The sequence below is a fragment of the Blennius ocellaris genome (genome assembly GCF_963422515.1).
Source record: "Blennius ocellaris genome assembly, chromosome: 13".
NCBI lineage: Eukaryota > Metazoa > Chordata > Actinopteri > Blenniiformes > Blenniidae > Blennius > Blennius ocellaris.
This window is the reverse complement of record NC_137662.1, coordinates 12299654-12324576: the sequence shown is the minus strand read 5'-3', so window position 1 is coordinate 12324576 and position 24923 is coordinate 12299654. Positions and strand designations below refer to the sequence as shown.

The following is a 24923-nucleotide window of genomic DNA, read 5'->3' as shown; positions in this document are numbered from 1 at the left end:
AATTGGAGTTAATGGGCATTTTTATTAAGGGAATTAATTTGGCATGCTCTGATTTTATATGGAAAAGTTCATGGCTTATAGAGATGCTGTAAACTTCAATCCAGTCTATCACGAATAATAAATGTGCTTTCAGTAAACATTGTTTTCATGCTTTCTATTAGTACGGAAACTTTAAATGATACAGACAAGCATCAGAGGCAGAAAATCTGACAGAGTGAAAGAAAAAAAGGCGTGATACATTCGACACTTTGAGAGTCACTATTTATCAAAGGGAAACCATGACAGTGTTTCTTGTGTTTAATCAGAGAAAAAAGAAAAGAAAAGAAAAAGTCTGAAGAAATTCTGCTTCAGGATTGCTCATTGTGACTGTGTGAAGTAAAATCAGATGTCTTAAGGAGTTATTCAGCCTTTCCTTGTACACAGTTTTGACATAACTGCTTGTTATATATTTACTTCATAAGGGCTGCACAGTGTTTGTGCTCTCGACGCACACGAAAGGTCCCCGGTTCAAGTCCACTTGGGGTCTTTTCTATGCAGACTTTGAGTTTCTCAGTCTCCATCCTACATTCCACAAACATGTGTTTGAGGTTAATTGGTGGCTCTGAAATCGGCCTTAAGTGTGCATGTGTGTGTGTGTGTTTTCCCTGTGATGGGCTTGTTGCTTGTCCAAGCAGAACACTACTATTATCCAGACAAAACAAACCTAAAAGGATCTCATGGTGCAATAAGGAGAAAACTTTTACTCTACACTGTTAGTATTGATTTCAACTTAGTAAAACTCATTTTAGAATAAAAATTCTGAAATAAGATAAGATAAGATAAGATAAGAAAATTAAAGATAAGTAAAGATATAAAATAAAATAAAATAAAACAAGGCTACAAGCTTAACAGCCAGCTTGAGGCATGACAGTAGAGATTTTTTTTACCTTTACAGATGCGACAGAGTTCTTCTGCTTGCAATGTTGTCAGTAAATTGTCGTAAAGTAATACGTTACTGTAGCGCAACTACTTTTTTTCACTTGAGTAGTGCATGGCTATGACTTCTTTTTGATTATTATAGTCGGGACAATTATGAAAGTTTTCTCTTTACATAACTTCTGTTATACATGAAAACAGCTGTGGAGCTGTTAGCCAACCTGTGATGTATTCAAGGCCCCAAATAAGCTCCAGCTTACTTTTAAAAAGCCGTCTGCTGCTGTAAACTTTGTTGGCAGTTTATCTCGACTCTTTTGTTGCTGCTTCTTCTTGTCATCTTTAGTTAATAAATCTTGTGTCTTTCAAGGAGAGGTGTTTTGCAGGATTGCTGAAAAGTGCGTTATATGTGTGTTCAGGCTTGTAGTTGATAATATCAGACTTTAATATTGACTGATTACCTAAAATAGACTAAAACAGGGTGAGCTGATAGTTCAGCTAATGTGTCACAGCTACACAACGTCCAATACGTACAATATCAACACACACTAAATTGCAGTAAATACATTTTTGTTTTCGTAACTACTACGGTAACCACACTTGAATATGATGTACATTTTTAAAAGGTTGCACAAAGCTGAGTGCAAGAGTCATTACAAAACTTGGGGAAAACGAGCTGTTAAACAAGTGTTTTTTCAGTGAAGATGAGGTTGTCTACAAAGACAGTGATTATGGTTGTACAATGTGACTTTGTTTAATGAGGCTTCTTATTTATATGAATCAGTATTTTATGCCAAAAATAGGGCCTCAGATATTTTGCATTATTATTTCTATGTCTATAATGCAAAATATATGGAAAAAAAATTTATGTACATGAAACATGGTTAGCATTTCCAATCTCCAAATATTCCTCTTACACTGCAAAGTCTTGAATAGACCGCCGAAGTAACACACTCATTTACCTGATACAATAACGTGTCATAGAATGATAAGGATCATTTGTAGCGTTGTTAACAACAAGACCCACCCTATCTGCATCACTCATCTTTTTCTCCAATGACGAAGCAGTTAGTTATCTATGACAGTGGCCGGGCAAAAATGAGCATGTGTCGCCGGCACTGCTGTCAGCTGATGTTGAGCGGTAATGACAACAGCAGAGGACGGCTCCGGCAGCGCCGGTGTTTAGTGAGCAAGACGTTCCTCTTCTGCAACACATAGATGAAAAATGCACATGAGAGAAAAAGGGAAAAGACCACTTCTCTTGAAGTGCACTCCTTCTGGCAGTGAGTCAAGGGCAAGCTGCCAAGGTACTACTTTTCACTTTCCTGACATGAGGCTGAGGCAGGAAAGGGGAAGAGGGGGGTTGCTGGCTGCGTGCGTCAGCAGGTCCGCTTGGGACTCCCTTGCCAGGAGGTGGGAAGAGCATGTGGTTCTTATCTTATCTATGGGAGGGCTCGAGCACAGCGTCCAACACTGACATTCAGCGAGCGGCAAAGAGCGAGACGCCGAAAACGCTTCGACTCCTCTCCCACCGCTCACTTCATTTTTTCATCGAGCCCGCACATGAGTTTAAAACATGCATGTGCGCACGCACCGGTAGAGGATGAAGTGAGCCGGTGAAGGTAAATCAATACGTCAGTAAAAAAAAAAAGAAGAAGTGTCAAACAAAAAAAAAAGCGGCTTGGCTTTGGAGTTTTGACTGTGGTGCCATCACTTCCAAAGGCATGCTGCCACATGGCGAAAAGCTCTGTAGCACAAACATGCAAGCTCACACCTCTCACTTAGGAGAGAGTGAAACAGAATGAGAGAGGGAGTGACACAGGGAGATTTCCATGGAAATGCAATTTGCATTATTTCCACTTCCATGGTCCAGGTCATTGGATGTAAAGGGTAAGGGCTATAAATGGCAAACTGAGATGCAGATAAGGCATGTCCCTTGATCCACAGTCTAATAGTGTGGTCACAGGCAAGCCTCTCTAACTGCAGTTACAGACTGGGCCGCTCAGCTCGCAGTTCAAGTTATGACCTGAAAGCTTTCTAATGCGTTTCCTTCAATCAGAGGAAACTGAGCGACAGCCGGAGGTGGTAGATCACACATCTAACAACGGCGATGATAATAAGCCTTAACAGTTGTGCCGGAGTACCGGTAGTTGCCTCGAAGTCAGCGTCTGGCCTGTACCGGTGGTTTGATGTAAAGTTGCAACCCCCCCCTCGCCTCCCCAGAGCCACATCAGTAATCAGGGGTCATGTTCCCTGCTACACATCTGGTCTGATGCTGAACTCTGCAGCCACTCTGCAAAGGGGCCTGTAGGGAGCCAATAATGAGAACCACAGATCCTTGCGTCTTCTCCAGTGCCGCACACTTTTATGAGCCTTGACACAAGGACAAGTTGTAAAGAAATCTACATGCATGTGGCCTTTTCCCATCCTCTCAGATACCAACTCATGACAAGCTGACAAAGGGTCAATGGATGCCTCAAGGAAAATGTCATCTGTTTCACTACTAAAAACTGTGCACTGTGCCCTGGCACCAATCCAGTCATGCACAGATTGTAATATAAAAGGGTTCAAACTGCATAACAAGCTTTTTTTTGGCTCAAATTTCCATCAAGTTTAAATCAACAGTGGAGACAAATCCCAAAGCGTAACTATTTGGCCTACGTTTACCTCGGTCTGGAATTATTTAGTCATTGAGACTTCAATCAGACTTCATTTTAATATTTCGATCATATATTGAGAACTTTATACTTTGTATATTAAGTTGCTGTGCCGGGTGAAGTCCCGGCTGTGGGAGACGAATCAAGCCCTTCCTGCTTGACAAGGCAGCCTTCTTCACCAAGTTAAGCAATTCTATAACAACCAATTGGGTTTGAAAATGCCTGAGGGATCAGGTGAGGGTCGACCTAGTGTGACCTCACACACTGACCAATATACAAACATCTCAGGAGTGCTCAGAAACCATGAATGAAACAACTATGTCACTTCAGAGTTTAAAGACAGGAGAACACACACACACGCACACGCACACGCGCACACGCACACACACACACACACACACACACACACACACACACACACACACACACACACACACACACACACACACAGAGCCAAAAACGGAACAATTTTCGCCGCAGACAGTCACCCGCCCCACTGCCCTGTGCTGGATCCCTTTTTAAAACATCTTTAACATGTCTGATATTTGTATAAAAAGTACCAGTACTATAAAAACATACAGAACAGATTATAACTTATATTCCATTTCAGGAAATATCTGTATCCATGTGGTTTTGTCACTGCCATAAGACTCGGATAAAGTGTAATCAAATTACTTGAAGGATGTCAAGAAAATCGAAAGAAAAACATGCTGCAAGGGGGAAAGTTAATAACAGCAAAGTCACTTTCTCTTCATTTTCTTCTGTGATTTCTTTTTTTTTTGGGATGAAATAATTTATATTTTCACGGCATACTATGCTAACCATTACTTTTAGTTTCTTCACTTTAACACCCACAGCCACCCACTCTTATTTTGCTCTGTTATTGTAAATCTAAAAAAAAAAAACACCAACCATGAAATGTGATATGGTTATCCTTTTTTTTTGGGCCCTTATGACAGAATACAGTACAAACCTTTAACTCTTACTGTTGTGTGGCATCTCTGACTCTAAACTACAGGCCCATTAATTAAACAGTAGTCTGTAAAGGTTACTTCAGGTTTCTCTAAAACACCTGCAAATCCTGGCTTTATTCTTGTACTACAGAGTATATGCCAGTTTAAATAAATAACAAAATACAACAATTCACAAGGTTCTCACAGAAATAATAAAAAGATATGAAACCAATAATGGCAACAGAAATTCAGGACTGTAGTTTAGCTATATAAACTTGCACAGTGATTGTAGGGGTTCGACTGAGGCGACAGAAAAATCACAAAAACATTTAGTATGTCTTGTAAGTCCAACATGCTCAAATAGTTATATTTTTCCACAGCTGTAATATTAAATGTTTACATTATATTTATTCTTCTTATTTTGTAAATTAATATTGAAAATGTGAAATAGAACAATAAGTGTGTGAAAAAATAAGCTTGGTGTTATATTAGCATATTAGCCATACTGGCAATATAAATACAGCAATTTAAAATCAAATCAAATACTAATTGTACAATACGAATTGTAATGTCATCATCTATAACACAACCAATGTAGTCACGTTTCCACATATGTGATTAAAAAATATATTGTAATTAATTAATCAATTGATTGGTTGTTTTTTTTAATATAAGGATAAACTGTATTCTCTTCCCACTTGGCTCGGGTTTTTTATGTCTTGTCTTCATTCAGAACTGCTGACTGTCTCCTCCACTACACACTAACTCACATCTGTGATGGGACTTAATATTTTATTTCAAAGTCTGAATAGACACAAGCGATCTTTATTTCCATTCATTCCTCTCTGGCCATCTGACGGAGTCCCCACCCATGCATGTCAGCGGAAAAACTGTCATTCATGAACTTCAGTGGTCAAATATTTAAAAAACGAGCGGACAAGTCCAAATAATGAATGCATGACCAAAAAAAAAAAAAAAAAAGACAAAGTCGCAGATATGTACTTTTGCGTATTTCCCGTCAGTAATAATTATTTTACGCATTGTGGCTGTAAATGGGAAATACCTACTTGCACCCAGGAAACAGTCCGTTAACCTTCTGAAACAGCTTGTTGAAGACGGACCATCTTCCATGTCGGATTGTGAGCGCAGAGGGGAAGAGGAGCCACGGGGAAAAGTGCGTCTCTGCAGCTGCAACTTGGTGCGTCTCTGCGAAAACCAAAACTATTCCAGGACGGCGGCTGAAGTGGCGCTGAGGCTGTGCAGGGTTTGGGAAAGGGTAAGGAGAGCAGTGTCCTGCCTGCCTGCCTGCCGCCCCCCTCCACCAGCGCTATGACCCGGCACCGCTGGCCGAGGTGAAGCTCTGCTCGGTCCGCCTCCTCGGCGTGGTGGCTCCGCTGTGGATGTGCAGCAGCAGCAGACTGAGAGGAGCGCAGAAGTCGACGCATAGACACATAGAACTGGGAGCGCACGCACACACACACACACACACACACACACACACACACACACACACACACACACACACACACACACACACACACACACACACACACACACGCACACACGCACACACGCACACACTAGAGCGCGCCAGCATAAATTCACGCACAGCGATCCTTTCTCGTTTTCAGAATAAAAACACCAGCATGAATCGGCGCGTGTTGTTTTGAAGCGCCACCTCTCCCTCAGTGTTTCATTGAAAAATTTCCGGTTGTGTTCTCTACACAGGCGTACAGTACCGAGGACAAAGACTTCACACTCCCTTTACGCGGAGCTCTTTATTAAACAAGCCACAGAGCAAATGATGTGGCGTGTCGTCCGCTATGAAAACGAGGGATACTCAATATCAATCCAAACCATAAAAATCTGCTCGAATCAACACCATTAATTTGAAGATCTCTGGCCCTCTGTTCCTGTATCTTTGCATACTTGACGCGTCTGGAAAGCTCGTTCTTGACGCTGCTGTTCCTGTTCCCGAATTTGGCTGCGTAAAAGGGGCCGAGCCGGAGCCACATCCCCTGCGCGCTGCGCTCAGACACAGTCATACACGCATTTCTTTGGTGGGGCTCTTCATTATTATTCGATTTAAGCCAACGCTAACTTCATTGAAGTAAGTATGTTTATTAACGCGTCACAATTATGTTTGCCTTTTTTAGAACGCAAGCGGCAAACATTCTAGTTCTTTTCAACCGCTCGTGACTGGAGAGCACTTATTAAGACTCTTTTATTAACAAACTTATAAACAAATACAACCAGATGCTTCATTAGTCCCTTCAAGTAAATCAGTCTAAAAAAAACATTAATTTTCTTAAACTGACAGTTAGTCTGAGTTTTGGGAAAACAAAAGGTCTATCAGGTATATTTTTAAACAGCACATCAATTGATCTTTCAAAGCATTTTAGAATGCTTTGAAAGAAACCTCAAAAAAGAAGTGAAAAATAAACTTTTTTTTTAAGCGCTTAGACAAACCTGGACACATTTACAAAATTCTGAACACATTTCTGTTTGGGTGCATGTGAAAATAACTATACTGGAGAAAAGTTGAACCTGACCTGCAGCTTTTCAGCCAAATTTCTTCTTTCAAACTGGTAAATTGGACAAGATGTGATAAACCAGAGCTGACTTTGAGCCAATCACCAAGCAGGTCTGGAGATGGGCGATTAAAAAAGCTGTCCAAGTCTCACACATCAAATGATACTGATTGGTTTAATTTCATGTCAGTCACTCTGGTGTTCATCAGTAATTGGTGAGACGCTACTAAACCCCGCCTCCTTGGGGCAGCTTTCTGCAGCCCCCAGGCTGCTCACACTTAAAGTAATCTTCTCTTTTATTGAAGATTATCTATAGAAAATGAAGTGATCACAGTTCAGGGCCCATTGTTAGTTTGTTGGCATAAACACATTTTGACAGTATTACAGTTTATTCATATATTTTATATTAAAAAAAAGTCCTTTAGCTTCCACCAAGGGGGCCCCGACACCCTCTATTACTGCAATGTCTCTTAAATACCTGGGAAAGTAGGAGTGATTCTTAGACTTAAGAAGGTTGATAAAGATCTTTTATTCTTAAGTTTGAGAGTAGTACTAAATTTCACAAATGCTCAGGACTTAAGAGTAAAATGGCCCTCTAAACGCTTTAGAAACACAGCCCCTTTCTCCAGGAGTCGCCACAGTGGATTATCTCTCTCTCTCTCTCTCTCTCTCTCTCTCTCTCTCTCTCTCTCTCTCTCTCTCTCTCTCTCTCTCTGAATTTACAGCATGGCGGGCGAAGCTATGTAGTGTTTGCTGTGGCACACATTGACTAAAAGAGGTAAAGCACCTTGGTGAGTGAGCGTCTTCCGCATTGCCGACTTGACTTAACTTTTTTTTTTTTGCAGGCTTTGATATCCCTTCGGTAGCTGAAGTCTTGAGAACAAACCTCTGATCTCACTGCATGAGGTCAGTCTGCAGTCACAGTGGCCATTACTGGGCCAGATTTTATGAATGGCTCATGCCCACTGAGCACCTTCATTCAGATCGGAACTTCTTCTAAAGCGCATTAAAGGGACACTGCAATATTGTGAAGCAGAAAATCTGTATATAAATAAAACACATGGTGCTCCAAACTACTGAAAACACAGGAAAAACCACCTGAGTGTGAATAGGAAGAGCAAAGCAGGTTCTCTAAACAACGGTTTAACTTATCCCTCTCGTAGCATAAAGCTTTAAATTTTTTTAGTCCAAACTTAAATATAGTTTGTCAATGTGTATATTACTGTTGCTTTTTAGGATACTGATTTTAAATATCCACAGAGGCTAAAACAATGGATTAAACTGATTGATTTCACTGAGCTAACTCAGTTTCACATTTACATAAATTATAATTGTAAATATTCCTTCGAATTGGCACAGTAAAATAAATCAATGTACTACATTCTCACAGCAAAAGGCCCGACTCTGCAATTCCCTAAGACTGCTTGTCTGAAGCACTGACTCAAATGTAAATACATGCTCAATGCCATTCTGAAGTTTAGATATAATCCTATAAAGATAATAATGACTTATCCAAGAGTGACAGTCTTGAAAAAAAAAACCAGAAACCTCAAAAATCCAGATCAACCAGTTACATAGTGTGCTCTGATTACCAACTGGTGACACAGGTGATTACAGTTGGTTATCCAGTGTAAAAACTAGCCAAATACAATGTAATGCTTAAAAAATGTTTATCCTTATGTTTAAAATGAAATGTGTGTGCGTATTTAGAGGACAAAATTATATTTTGGCAGCCACTTTTACTTAAAAGTGAAAAATAAATATCAAAAAACGGACAGTTATATTTTTTAGAATTAACCTATCTATCCATATTTTATAAAAGTTAAGGTCAAAGGAGGCTGGGGGCGAGTTTTCTATTGGCGAAGGCAGAAAACATCCTAATACATCATCAGTCCGTCAAACACAAGAGGCAGACAACCACACTAACACTCAAAATCCCACCTACAGGCAACCTATTGCAACCAGTTAACCTCACGTTTTGAGACTTAGAGAAAATCAGAGCAGTGGAGAAAAATCTGTGTTGTGCTCAGGGAGATCATGCAAACAGCACAGAAAATAATCCAACAGAATTCAAACAAGCAGCACTGTGAGTGCCGTACCAACTACACCACTTTGAAGCCCTGCTATTAATTCATAATAATAATAAAAAAAAAAAAAAATTCTTATTTAATTTAATCTACCAATATCAACATGTCGAAAGAGCCAATGCATCTTTCTGTCCGTGGGAATGTTTGAGGTGAGGATGCAACGTCACGCCCCAAATGAAGTGAGCCTCGTATCTCAATGGCCTTTGCAGACGAGTGCTCGTCCTATCGGCGCTCACAGCATCTAAACAGCTTTGACTCTGCAACATGATACTGCACAGACTCCCTCACGGCCACGGCATTACGTACTGATCATATCGAGGAAGGAGACAGACAGCGATTGGGGGGGGGGGGGGGGGTGTGGAGGGATACGTCAGCATGTGCGCGATCACTCACTGGCATTCTTAAACGCTTGAGCAGCTGGTCCAGTCAGGGGTCATGAAGAACATAATGGATTCCCCCTGACACGCTCTGACGCGGGGAGGCTTTCAAAAAAAAAAAAACCAAAAAACTGCAGCAACACATCACATCATTTGTATTCCTGCCTTTTAATTATGTTTGTAGGTGATAGGAGATCCACTGAAATTCAGCCACCTGAAAGAAATAACACAGAACACAACTCACCAATTTTCACATTAAATATACACACTTTTCCATTAGATTGTATTTAATCTGTGGTGTTGTAATTGAATTGATTTATTTGTGTGCTGATTTAAGTATATAATGAGAAAAAAAATGAAACTCATCAAGAGGGAACGCTGAGTGATGAAGCTCTTTCCTGTAGGGCTCACCTCTGTGCATCCTCCCTGCGCTTCAAGTGGCTTATGCACGGAAATTTAGATAGAAAACAAATGCTTGAAAGCTATCCCAGCAAAGTTCGTGACTGGGAGTTTATGAGCTTAAGTGGGACTGTTATGGATGAAGAACTTAAAGGAAGCGCAGTGGATCACAAGGGATGCCACAACTGTCCGACTGTGACCCACCAGTGAACTCCTGTGATCCGCGGCTCTCCAAAGTGGCGGAGAAACTGTGTTTACACACGATGAATCATTGAATAACGGGCAAGAAGTGACCAGCTGACCCATCACAGGCAGATGTGTTATGGCTGTGTACATTTGCCCACTGGAATATAACCTGAAGCACAATCCCATAATGGAAAGACCCATGGTACAGAAGCATTGTACTAAAGGTTTTTTTTATTTCTGTTTAGAGATATCGATGGAAAGCGGCACAAAAGCAACAGAAAGATGGAAGCAAATCTGTAGCTGTCAGATGTTTCCTGGACTATTTTAAGTGCACAAAGCTTTCAGCATTTTCTTGGAGACACAGTGTTTGCTGCTGGGGAGCCAACCGTCTGTGGTGGGCAAGCAAAAGCAAATGAAATCTTCCAAAATGACAATCAATTTCTCTGCTTTCTCACTGATGGTGACATAATATTTTATGTTATACCATTTCAAAAGATACTATTAGGACATTCAATATTTTTTTAGGTGAAAGTTGTGGAAATGTATTGCAAGGTTTGTCAGTGTGGTCCGATAAGCCAACCTCACAGAACTTGAATGCCATTTTCCCCCTTAGTTAGTACAATTTTCCATTTTTTCAATGTATGACACAGAAAATGAGCAAACTTCAAATACATTTGATGTAATAAATACAAATATAGACTACAATAACATACTTTTGGTATGTGGAAAAATGGTATATGTACAATAATATAATCATGCAGTATTGTCATCTGAAATGTTGTAAAGCAAAGAGTGACATAACTAAACTATGTAACCATCTAATTAAAATATGTACCTCATGTACCTGAATTTGGTTGTTGTATTTTCCCTGCATCTTCAGTAATGATTGTGTTAATAAAACAACTGTAATTTGCCCCCAAAGATGAAAGACATAATTTTTTTTTAGACTAAATCTGGATTGAATGTGCTTTCATGTATTTCTAAACAAACTAAATTATACCTTAATTTCCCCCCCAGTTTTATCGTTATTACTTTGAAGAGGGAGTGTGCGCTCAACTCTATACCGTCACCAAATCCCATATCTGTGTGTGAAGAGATAGCAGGAGTGTTACAGAAAAATTTATGGAAATCAAAAAGGTGGTGATGAAAGAAGCTGAAATCTCATGTCTTAATATGGTGCCTCTGTGTGTGTGTGTGTGTGTGTGTGTGTGTGTGTGTGTGTGTGTGTGTGTGTGTGTGTGTGTGTGTGTGTGTGTGTGTGTGTGTGTGTGTGTGTGTGTGTGTGTGTGTGTGTGTGTGTGTGGTCCTATGGCTGTTGGTGAAAAAGCAGCTTTACTATTGTTCGCAGAGGGATCAACAGCTGACCGAAGAGCGAGTGGTTTGCAGCAATGCTTAACTGTTCTACCCTCTCGGCAGTTTTTAGCAAATATCCTCCTGATGAGTGTGGCCTGTCTTCCAATGAAAAGGCTGCACATCTTCAGACGTGTGTGTTGTACAGACAGACGCACGCAGTCTTACCCCCCCCCACTACCCACCTCCACATTACAGACCTCATCCACTTAAGCACATTTCTGATTCAAGGCACTGTATGGGCTTTATATGCACGCACGCACGCACGCACGCACGCACGCACACACACGCACACACACACACACACACACACACACACGCCCCAGACGTAAGTGAAACATTTACAGATCACATGGAAACACGCAAACATGTACACACGGAGGAGTGTGCTTTCATCGACAAAGGCACACACACACACACACACACACACACACACACACACACACACACACACACACACACACACACACACACACACACACACACACACATCACATGCGGCAGACACACACCACAGAGACTTCCAGTCCCCTCCCCCCAACTGAAGAGTCTGCTCTGACAATCCACAGGACAGCCGGAGCATTGACGTCAGAGGCAGGCCCATGAAAATACAGGGTCCCTGGGGTGCTGAGGGAGTTATGCACATCTTCACAGCTTGGCTTGCAACGAGTTCAACAACCAAAGAGCATATTACTGTCTCTGTTTACCCTTATTTGTTGGGAAAACACAATCAAAAAAACAAAAAAGGTTCACATTTACACAAAGCCTGGCATGCACAAATTTGCATGCAACTGCAATGCGGCTCATCTCTGCCGTGACGTCAATGGACGTCATTGCACTGTGATCCATTAGGATGAAAGTGAGATAGGTGCATAATTTTCCGTTAATGGAAATACAAATCATGGCACATCATTCCTTGCCCTCTGCTGTCTTAATCATTGCCATTGTGAATAACTGTTGTCAGATTCTAGTAGATTAGACATACCGGTACCCTGAGGAAAGGTTTGTTGCTCGCTCAGGCATCCTCACCAGTCCTAAGAGAAAAGATGACATCTTTGTTTATCACTCTGTGTTCTGAAACTTGTTCTGTTTTTTTGTTTTGTTTTGTTTTTTTGTTTTTTTTCTGAGACACCATTAGGACATCTGAACCGTTTATCTCGTTGTTTTCATACTGTGCTCCTCTCACCTCACCCACTAAGATACAAATATTTGCTGAGGTCTGAGCTTTGTGCTTTTTTCTTTTGAAAAATGACCCTGGAGGAATATAAAAAAAATAATAATAATCTGTGTGCAATAAAATAAAATGTAATTAAATTTTGACCTGAATGACAAAGCAGAGAAAGCCTTTTTTTGATTATTTCAGACATTGTAAAATTTTTGTATTCATTACACAGGGAGTTTTAACAGCTACAATGTGCCTGCATACAGTATGTCTACATATCGGCAGCAAAGAGAAATAATGTAAATCTTAACATTGTTTTGTTTTAACATTGTCTTTTGTGGCACCTCTCAAATAATATAAACACATTTGGCCATGTCTTAATGACTCTCTTAGCAAAGTCATTAAGGTGATGATTACTTGGTGTTAAAGACATGGTTGATATCAAATGTTAATAAATGTATGGAATTTATGTGCATAAAATGAGGGGAAAAATATATCCACATGTCATCCAATGTATCTACAATTGTCAATGAGATCACCTCAGTAATTTTGTGCTGCATATGCTCCTAAGAATTATTTTTATGACGGCATGCTTCTCGTTAGTTGAGACAGTTCACTGATTACTGTATGTTTCTGATATAGAATCCAGGTGGGCATCAATACAGTTTTCTGCATTACATGTCTCCTAATAATATTTCTCACTCAACCTGTGTACAGATAACCACACTGAAGGCTTTCATATGTACTAACCTGCAAATGTTTAACTGTGTTTTAATTATAAACCACTATCCTACACCAAAAGGATGTGTCGTCATTGAAGTCAGTGTTTTAGACAGTTTACTTGGATGATCGCTTTCCTTGTTTGTACATCCAAGAAAAGTTTCAAATCCATCTGTAACTCAGTTACTCGCTACACCACTGTACCACAACGCTACAGAAATCATATTTTACAAATCTGCAATTTATGGTTCCTGGATATTGTAATTAATATTACTCTGGATTGAATCACTTAATCACTTCCAAATGTACACTCTCATTTCATATTAAATTGATGTCCCTCCTTGTTCGAAGCTACAGCCAGTCCAGATGAGAAATAGAGCAATAAAACCTTTTTCTTTTTTTAAAAAAACTTTTGCAGCAGGAGCAGCCAGTTTCTCCAGCTGCAGATGTCTAAATTTGAAGTTGCCAACATGGGAGCACAAGGTTTTCTTTGCTGGACCTCAGAAGCTTCTTCTCTTCTGTGCAGGAGATCAGGCTAAAGACTGAGCCATCGTCTCTGCGAACATGCTGTCTTTTTAAAACATCCCAGCTGTGAGAAGCAAAGCTGCCACAGCTGTCTCTCTGAACACCTCCTCGAGTGTGGAGAACGCAGTAACAGGAAATAAAAAGTCAAGTCCAAACGCTGTTACATCAGTTAATGTACTGTGTGGATGACACAGCAGGGATTACATGCGTCCCTAAAGGCAAGTGGCTACTAATAAAACTTGGGTCCTCAGCTGCCAGCGTGTTCCTCAAGAAGAGGCCTAATTTTGGCTCGTCAACAGGAAACAAGCTGATCTGGTGAAGTTTGCCTTTTATGGACTCACTGACATTAACGGTTAAGGAACCTGAGAAGGATGATAAGGATGAAGATGCCCAAATATTCAACTGGGGTGGAGCTGATTAAATTAAACACAGCTGTTTCTGTCTATTATGGCCATGATCTAGGATTCTAATGTCTGCTTTGCTTCCTCTGCAGATATATTGGATGCATAACAATCCTGCTTCAGTCTGAATTCCTTTGTATCGACACCAAGACATAAAAATAACGATTAGCATTATTTTATGAATTTCCTTTATTAAAGACCTGCACATTAACAAAAGACATGGTCAAAAACGGGAGTCTTCAACAAGACTAAAATAAATGTTATCCAACAATGGACTCAGTTGAGCAGATTCAATAATCAGCATTTCTGCCTGTTTGTCAAGTTGGAAAACAAGAAGACAGAATACAGAGATCAAGAATAAACTCTGTAGTGTCTTTCTGCAAACAATTCACCAGAGTGCAGGAATGATGAAACCGAATGAGTGATCAGTGGACGACATGCAAAATTACTGAATAGATTCATTGGTTAATACAGTTTAGGTACAGATACATACTGATACACACAATATTCAAGGTTTTCTATTCCAACCTAACGTTTTTTTTGCTGTTGATGGTCTATTAATAATTGTGTCCAGTTGAAAAGCATGTCCTCACAAAAAGTTTGTATTTAGTTAGTGGATAAAGTGAAGCACTTGCAGCTCTTCCTCCCCTTTGATTGCACAAAAACATCCACACTGAATTGAATGTCATTGCTCCCTCACTGCTTGTTGTCAATAATGTTTGCCGGCACTTTAAATAAATATCCTCACTTTCCCCAAAAATGTCATATATTTCCTGAATGCCAAAAAAATTCTCAACTTGGTTTTGCTTAATTGCAAATAAACTGCAAAGAAAAAAGTATATAAAGCTTCACTGTAAGAGGCTCTACTGAGCTCACAAGCTCCTTTTATTTACCCTGAGTTAAAGAATGAATGTGCATATGTTTAAGTTTATACTTTCATGTCTTCAAAGGGTACAAAGTGTGGCAAAATCATAAATTCACTGTGAAAAACCCAAGCATATATATATATCTATATATATATATATATGCTTATAATTATATTATATGTATAATTATATTAAATAATATAATTCTACAAGAGTCTGTGCCTCTACAAGAGTCTGTGCCTAACCTGTCAAAAATATCACATGTACGGGTATTTATCTCCAGCATTGATAAATAGCGTCGACCTGACTATTGTATTCGATTTTCCTTAAATCAACGAAGAGAAAACACCCAGACCGCTGGACCAAACTCAGCTCAACATGGTGTTGGTCAATGTCATCAGTGCTTCTCTGCTCTGTTACAGGTGAATGTTTCTACAACAAAAATAGAGGAGACCCTATAAAATAAAAAATAAAAACAGTTGTCACAGTGGAACTTGTAATTTAAGATAAGGATGCTGTATTTGGAGCTGTATGGTGATTTAGTGGTTCGGACACTTGCTTCACAACAAGTGGAACTGATGATCTGTTCACGATGTGCTATGTTTCTGCACAAAGTCAGCAAGGGGTAGGCTCCAATTCCCAGCTAGATAAAGTGTTACAGAAACACGGCTTGATTGTTGGTACTGTGTTTGACGATAACCATGGGATGAGTATTAAATAGCTGTAAAATCCAATCAGTGTCCACTAATGGTCAATCACTCACCACAGGATACACACAATGATCTTCACAGAAAGCCAAACTGGTGCCCACATCTCACTTAATCCAGTTTAACATAAATTTCTTTCCAAATCAAATAATTTAGTTCACGCCCCAGAGATTTTCAGCACCCGTCAATACGAATTAAGATCCCAAGTGAATGAATGCTCTCGTTGATGGTGAATGGGCATATCCTCCTCAATATCTATTGAATCTTGCTGACTGCTCCTGGAAATGGTGCAGCTTTGTAGCTATGGCTGCCATTTATATAAACTACAGTATTAGTATTACCGTAGAATTAGTATTAGTATTAGTAGTAGTATTAGTATTAGTATTAGTATTAGTATTAGTATTAGTATTAGTATTAGTATTAAAAGAGATGTGATGAGCACTGTATTTCATAAAAGGTGTGGTATGCATAGCCATATAGTATGAGGATAGATTATTTAAGCCACAGCAACAGCTCACTACACAGAAAATAAAGTGTGAACTTAATTACAGCAAACAGGTCAAAGCTAAACTAAGCAGTGTTTAGGGCGGAGAATTTGCTCGATCTCTTCCATGTAATTGATGCTATACTGGGTATGTGTTCAACTTTCACAAGATCATCTGACTGCATGTGTGCCGGTCAATGGGAATGGTTTTTCCCCCCTGTGGTGCCCTTAACAGTGTTGATATTTATAAAACCAGCAAAGACCACAATGGTGATTGACTGAAAAGTACATTCAGTTTGTTCAAAAAATAAAATGCATGAATTTGAAACATTCACTGTGAATTACATGTTACCATATGTACAGGCAATAACGATTTAGATCGTATTCAAATGTGGTTAAATGGCTTTTTTTTCTGCAATTATTATTACTGGAAATTGGCTGCACAAGATGAGGATGAACTGCCAGTTGTTCATGCCTGGTCAGGACACTCAACGGCCAAAGATACAGACAAAAAAAACGACATAATCAGCTGATTGAATTATTATTCATGGGCACTGTGAGAAAAGGAAGTGAAGAACAAAGCTACAATACCCGAGAACTGAACCACATAGAAACAGGTGGTATCTTCCACGGGCTGATTGTTCTCTGAATACAAACGGGAGCATCTGCTAATTCTGAGCACCACACACGGATCCTTAGCACACAATGATCTCTCCTCGCACATGTACAATTAAATTACTAAATACTAGGATGCTGCAAGGTCGTTTGTACACCAGACCTGCCATGATATTCAACTATCAGCAGATAAATTGACATACTGCACAATTGATAGATGAGCTATATTGATGTGAATCCCATATACGGTTCAGTTGTTTTACTGTTGAGGCTGGTAACAGTGGAGGCCATTTTTCTGTTTGTGTGCTTCATGTTGACAAATTTCATGTGACTGCATAACACCTCGAAGGCTCTCGGTCGCTCATTGTGATTCAGACCTGACGCTGCACCTCTAAATTCAAGTGCACAGAGAGCTGCGTGGATAATATAGGGAGAAATAAATAAAGGAAATGTTAATAATTTCTCCACCATTGCATGGAAGGAGATGGAAGGACGCGTGTTCACAGAGGATAGGTGGCACAGACATGCAGCGTGGAGCTGTGTGCAGTGCTGCAGTGACTTGCAGGAGGCACATGAATCACATTTTTTTTTTTTTTTAAATGGGTGGAAAAAATGTGATGAAAGAAGTGTGCAGGGGGCGGTTTTAGCGGTGGTGGATGGGGAGGCTGTGAGGGGGGCTGAGGGGCTGCATTTGCGTCAGAGCTGGAGCCAATGAAGTCAGAGATGGGGCAGGCTCGAGCAGGAGACGCTGTTACTGCCACTCAGAGCAACCGCTCGGGCCTCATGTCCTCTACGTCACAGAGCTGGCACAAATTATGCCTGCTTGAACGTCTGTGCCTCGGTCATTCTCTCACACATGGACAGTAAAATTTAATTTATGTGTTACACACATATCACGCTCTGTTCAGCGGCTTCGGAGTGCTCGCTCGCAGACGTGCATTCCTGTAGTATAACCGCAGTGGAGCTTTAACAGCTTCCCATACAATAGTATTTGTACTCTACACAGCATGGTATTGTGTAGCATCAAGCTAAGATAATATACTTTCCAGGATGTTGTCCAGTTGTTTTGGAGGTCCAGTTTAATGTAATTTTCATCAATTGTTTTTCATTATTTTTGATTCAATATATTGTACTTGTACTGTATTAATGTTCTAAATTAAAAAGGCAAATTACACACACACACACACACACACACACACACACACACACACACACACACACACACACACACACACACACACACACACACACACACACACACTCCTGTCTCTCACACATGTAAATCCTGGTTATTTAGATTAGCGGGCAGTGTTTCTGTTGGCACTACTTCTGACCTACATTATCACATCCGCAGTTCGAGACGATGATTATGATGATGAGCATGTGGCCAGAGATCCATGGGGGAGGGCCAGCAAAAAAAAAACAACACACACACACACACACAAAACAAACAGTGCTCATTGGCCTTGCTGACGTCATTCAGCCATGTATAACGCTTCACTGTGCAATCGTGTAAAACTGCAAGAAAAACAGGAGGTCATGTGTGTGTTTTCTGACAGTAGGAACACACAGGCCATCATATGTTGAGACACACATACACGCACCGCTACAAATATTATCTCTCTTTTTCTTTTTCTTTTTTTTTTACAGGTCAGGGAAATTTTGCTTTCTGACAGAGGTCTGTTGATGGTTTTAAACTGAAAATGTAGACTGAAGCATGATTCAGAATTTGGCTTTTTGTCTTCCTGACGCTGGTTCAACAAGCGAAGCAGCAGCTGCAGCTCTGCTGGCAGCAGGCACATCTTATAGGTGATGACGCAAGCTGGAGACATGAGCCATGACCTCACCGGCTCCCCATCAAACCATCACTCTCTACCTCACATACACACACACGGATCAGTAACCTCCTGGCTTTACAGAAAGCAAACACAGTCCCTCAATGCTGCACGACGCTACCAGGACGCCGACTGTACATACATATGCTGACATGTTCACAATGTCTGAGCCAAAAAGGACATCTTTTTAACAAACAGCTCTACAGTTGGATCATTACTTACAGCTGAGTGATGTCACACAGCCTGTCAGTGTTTTTTTTTTTTTTTTTAAGTGTGTGAGGCATGAACGAGATGCTGATATTTGACCTCATGACTTTTGAAAGCATTGTTTTCAGCTACAGGGCACAAGCACAATAAATGATACGCAACATGCTGAACAACCATTTGTGTTTTATTCATTTATTCATTTGTGCAGCATTCGTCCTGCAAAAAAGGTAAACTGGATTTAAATTGTGTGTTAAAACTCTAACACACATGTTAAATTTAGCTATGAAATACTTCCAAAGTCTGATTAAAGTTTAAGCTCATTCCATTCAGTATAATCAGAAAAAATAAATAAATATATATATATAATATATATATATATATATAAATGGTAAATGCTCTACCAGGAAAGTGACACCATACAACAAGTAGTATTTTCTCCGTCTGTTTTAATGCAAAATAAGCATGAGTAATTTTAAAAATGTGTGAATTTAATGCAGTTTTCATTTGACCTTTCATTATCACATATTTCATTTTAAGGAAAGTGCAAAATGTTGTTGTTATCCACATTACACACACGCACATGCACCCACACAAACACACACACACACACACACACACACACACACACAAACAGGGTAAAACTATTAAACTTTAATGGCAATGCTCATTGTGCTTTAATTTGTACATCTAACACATAAAATTGTAAAAGAAATTGTATCATCATAATCAAAACAACAACAGTTTTTTTCACCTGTGCAGTCATGTTGAAACTCATCTTTAAGCAAAGTCAATATTTTCTCTTCAGCAAACATTTCAAACTAACAAATATTGTATTTGTCCGTTTGAAATAAATGCAATACTGGTGGGGTAAACTCAAATAAAAATACAAATTTTAAAAGTATTTGATTAATTAAGACAAAAAAAAACAAGCTGTTTCTATCTTCTTCAAAATATAATTTTCCTAATACTGTTTGCTGGATTGTATCTTTATACTTTAGCCCCACCTAGTGTCTGCACATCTGAGGACAACTTTAACAGCTAGCGGCTAATAAAAGAGAGGGCAAAGGTCATCATTGCAAGAAAATTGAAAAAGAAAAATAACGAGACAAATATGAGTAATGTTGGACTTTTTTCCTGTTGAATTCAACAGTGACTTGCAATACACATTGACACCACTACGTGGTATTATTGCACAAGTTGATTTGGCTCCAAATCAAACCGCTGAGAAGCTGGACCACTGAGCAATATACCATGAATCAGAGTATTTTTTAATAATGTCAGTGTATGTGAACATAATTTTCATCTCCACCAAGAGCTCTGTGGAATTTCAGGAGTTGCACAGACTAGCTTCTGTTGTGTCTCCACAGTACCCTCCACAGTTTGGCTCTGTACCCTCATGGGCACAGAGCCAAACTAAAGAGAAACACATGGCACACTGCTGAAACCCATCCAGTTCAATGCTGCAGAGCAGCCTCAGTATAAGAGCACATTGGTCCGAAAAATGAAGAACTATTCTCTTAGCTGTCTGAACTCAAACCCAAACAGAAAGTCTGCCTTTGTCCTCGGTGGTTTTGCTGATCTTTATGTACCAGGGAGTGGATTCCATTTTGTAAAGCTCATCCTGATGTTAATGAGCTGCAAGAGCCATTGTATTTACAGTGGAGAGGATATATGGCAACCATCTGCTCTGATAGCTGTGAAGCAGGGAGGCAAAGATAGAGTTATAATACAGTGCAGCTCCTTTAATCACTGTATAGACCTATTTACACATGTAACTGATTTTATTCACCTATTTCTATCAATGTATGAAGCAACCTCACTATTTCTTTTGTTTGAACTAATACTATATATAATATTTGTGCATTTTATACTGCCTGTCATGAAAGAAAAATGTTTTAAAGATGGTACAAATTGCTACTTTTATAGTGAAAAGAAGAGTCAACTGACTCACTGAACAATGCAGTCAAGAAACACCAAACACAGTTTTATGAATTCACTGCTCTGATTAAAGTTTACAAAGTGTGGGAGGGTTAATATGAATGAATGCATAAACTCAGTTCTGAATTGTGTGTTTTAATATAATAATGAATCATGATTTTTCTATGATTTCTGCAAATCATTCTGGGTTAAGGCATCCACTGGACCCTCACATTGTCCTTGCTGCTGGCGTTAGTTATGACAATGTTATGTCTACACCCATATTAATATAATTAGTAAATGTTGATGACATTTTGCCATTGCTATGCAAAGTGTACAATTTTCATTCATGTGGCTTAATATTCACCTCTGAACATTTAAATCAGAGCTGTTGATATGGCACATTGAAAAAGGCCCATATTCTGTGAACATTTGTTGAGATTAAGCTTTTACAGGCACATAGCACAGCTTTGCTCTGTCTGAGAGATGCTGCTAATTTACACAGCTGAAAGCTGTTAACCACCTGTGGTGGGGATAGGTGAGTGGGCGGGCAGAGCTGAAGTGGACATCCAGGAGTGGCCCTGTAATGGACAAGTCCAGGCTGCACACCAAGCGGCAAGACAAAAAAATGCTTTGTCATGCTGATATAAATCTCAATGCCCCTGCTCCTACCGGCTCTGCTGGCCCTCACAGTGGATACCTGAGTTAACAAAAATGATCTCCATGAGAAAAAACAAGCTTGAGCACTCAGGCCACAGTGAATGGAGAGACAGCAGTACAACAGTGGACGATACAAATGCTCAATTAGCGTACGAGATACTTTAAAAACATGTTAATATCATTTTAAAAAGGAGATGTTTAGCTTGCAGAAACTAGACTTTGCTTGAATTTAAAGATGCCGATGAATGACTCAATGAGAGGAAAGATTGAGCTTACATATTGTGGTATTAAGTCGAGAGGATTTTCTACTTTAATATAGTCATTTTCTAGGTTTAACATTTCTTCATATTTATAAAAAATGTCGAACTAATTTTTATTGTATTTTGGATTGTAGGGGCGTGTCGGTATTATTGTATCAGAGCAGATTTAAACATGCATCAAAGCAGTCGGTGTGGTAAAATTCTGCGTCAGGGAGTTTCAGCGGGTGCGTACCCCCCAAGTGGTCACAGATGCCAGGCACAGCCGGAGAAGGAAGTGCCCGGCTCTCCTTCCCTCTTATCCGAGGGAAACTCTCATCTGGGCACCGGCCCAAAATAGGTACATTGCCAAAGACTGCAACACAAACAGGTCCTCAACACAGACACGCTGATCTGCAGGTCTGATACAAAGAGTGTATATTGACATCAGAAAGATCCTTGATCTTTTAAAAATAACTTGTAAAATGAGAAGATGTACAAATGAATGACTATTCTTGCGTGCGCAGCCGAGTCTGTATTTTGATTTTAAGACCCAAAAGTGAAGGTTGGTGTGACTTTAAGGAAAGGTTGACGGTAAGACGGGAAGAGCTTTAGCAATTGGCCAACAGCTTGTATTTCAATGGGAAGAGTGGCTAAATTGCCATCCGTATGGACATGCGATCAGTAAGTAGGACAGACATAGGGATTGATGGCTCATAGTTGCCAGGAGAGCAATTCTTTCTCGTGTGGTTGCTAATGGCAGTTCAGGAAGTGATCAGACTAGAAAAAGCCAGTACTTTTTTGAGAAATCGCCTTTCTGTTCCTGATGAACCTGATGAACATTGTTGGAGCCAACACCAACTGTCAATGGTGAAAAAGTAAAAAAAAAAATGCACCCAGGGTGGGTTTTCAGCACCAACACAGAAAAACAATCAAAACACAACCTTTGAGACACACATACAACTAGAGTCAACAAGTAATCCAACAACTGTGTCTTTGGATTTTGCAAGAAGCTGTGACACCATGCAGGCATTGAGAGAACATACAAACTCCTCACAGGAAGGCCACAGCTAGAAGCTGAACCCTGGCTTCTTTTCTGTAAAACAATACGTTGACTGCTACACTGTGCGAATTCAAATCTACTGTCTTATCTATAAAGTAGGGAACAAAAAGAAAAGTGTGTATTACTCCAGGAGAGATGTAGACTTTTATACTAAGATGCTTCTTTTTTTTTTCTTCAATTTGTCACTTGCCCAGCTAACGATGAGCGAGGGCCGGATACACCCTGGACCGGTCAGCAGTCCATCACTGGACAAACACACAGAGACACACAACCACACACACTCAGATTTACACCCATGTACAATTTACGGTTACCAAGTAACCTCATATGCATGTTTTTGGACATGTATAAACATTGTCAGATCAAATCAAGACATAATCATTAATAAATGATGATGACGTTTAAAACTGACTAATGGTGAGCAAAGAACACGCCACAGGTGTCCAGTCCAACTGCAACCCATTTCTAGATCCACAGCGCTATTCATGATGCTCTTCTTGGCCTTGAACTTACAACTCCTGTCATGTGTTTGCTAGTATAATAGCGGCTACACTGTGGTTCATGGTTTTCTTTTTTTTTCTAAAGCTACCTTGTGAAAAGGAGGAATGCGTGAATTCAAACTGAATGGTGAGCAGAACCTGAGTTTCCAACTACCTGACCACAAATGCAGCAGAAACAGGATAGAACATATACATTGTTATTTTATATTACAGTGCCTGGTTACCACAGATGGCACTGATACAAGTGACACATGAGCTCATAGATACATCAGAGGAAATGTACTGTATATGTCTGACTTTTGTATACACCTGATATTGTTTATCGCTCAGTAAAAATATAGAACATATTTATTTCTATTCTCCGTTTATGTGATCATGTACTTGCTTGAATTACATTGCACATGCCACATGGTGTTTAATCTCTAATGGACATGATGTATAACACCACGTTTTTTTTTAATGCATAAAGCAGTAAGTAAATATGCAACTGTATAGTAATGGTTTTAACCCATTTTCTATACCTACTTTATCTGTGAAAGTATTCCAGCCAGCACACTTAATTTTTTAGAACATGTTTTTGATGTCAGGATGGCATGAATCAGAGTTTGCAAAAACAAAAGCAAAATCTTAAAAAAAAAAAAAAACAAAAAAAAAAAAAACGTAATACTACCACTTTATTATAACCCAATGTTTCTGCCATCACTGTCACCTATTTTGATTGTCTCTAAGTTTATGATTTCAGTCGTCTTTACGGTTGAGTCACTGGCGTAACGCTTATTTACAAACTGTGGGATACAAAAGCAAAGTTAACAGCAGTGGTTGAGATCCAGGCTGGCAGAGTCAGGCTGATTCGAAGCAGTCAATCCGCAGAAGCCCCAGAGTTGCTTCAGGTCTCAAACTCGAGAGCCAGAGCCAATCCAGAGTTGTTAAACCGTTATCCGATGACCACAAAAACATATGAAACACTACCAAGGAGGTTTAGAAGCAACTACAAGAAAGACAAAGTGAGGTCAGTGTTGTGTCATTTTTTTTAAATTTACCACTGAAAAAGTACATTAGGAAAAAGTACTTCTCACAAGGAGTACAATACTAACAACTTAAATTTAAGACAGACAGGATCTTCAGCATGATCGCAGCAAATACATGTTGCGTCTACATTCATAGAGAAAATACAGATTGTAACACCTGTCAGAAAGTCACAGCCAAAATAAGACCAGATTTTAAAACATTTATGTGAGAGAACCACTGTTGTGAGCTTCTTGTTTATGTCTGATTACACATTTTTCAAATAATCAGGTTTGTCTTTGAGTGATGAGAACCAGGCTGCCAACCAGGCTGAGTTCACAGACAAGTAACTGATCTAATAACTCTGATGTCACAGATGGCACTTGCAATACTTCGTCCTGTATCAGAAAATTAAAGTCAGTGAAGCAACCAAACCTGATGTCACACAAATGTGACCTCACTTGGAACGAGCAGATTATAAAAAGTAATCCCAAGCAACACACATTGTTTTTCTAGGGATGAAGATACTTATTTTCAATGAGATGTCATTGCATGTTTGTAAGGCAAT

General features: G+C 39.6%; 1 protein-coding gene across 2 annotated transcripts in view; it reads right to left on the bottom strand.

Annotated features, from left to right (window-relative positions):
- The window catches only part of pde10a (phosphodiesterase 10A), a 34524-nt gene extending 28718 nt beyond the window's left edge, over positions 1 to 5806 (bottom strand). For both annotated transcript variants that reach the window (XM_080507180.1, XM_080507181.1), the window contains exon 1: positions 5590 to 5806. In XM_080507180.1, the coding sequence (XP_080363306.1) occupies positions 5590 to 5653 (64 nt within the window). In that variant the 5' untranslated portion in view covers positions 5654 to 5806. The remainder of the gene's footprint in view (positions 1 to 5589) is intronic.
- Positions 5807 to 24923: the final 19117 nt, after the last annotated feature.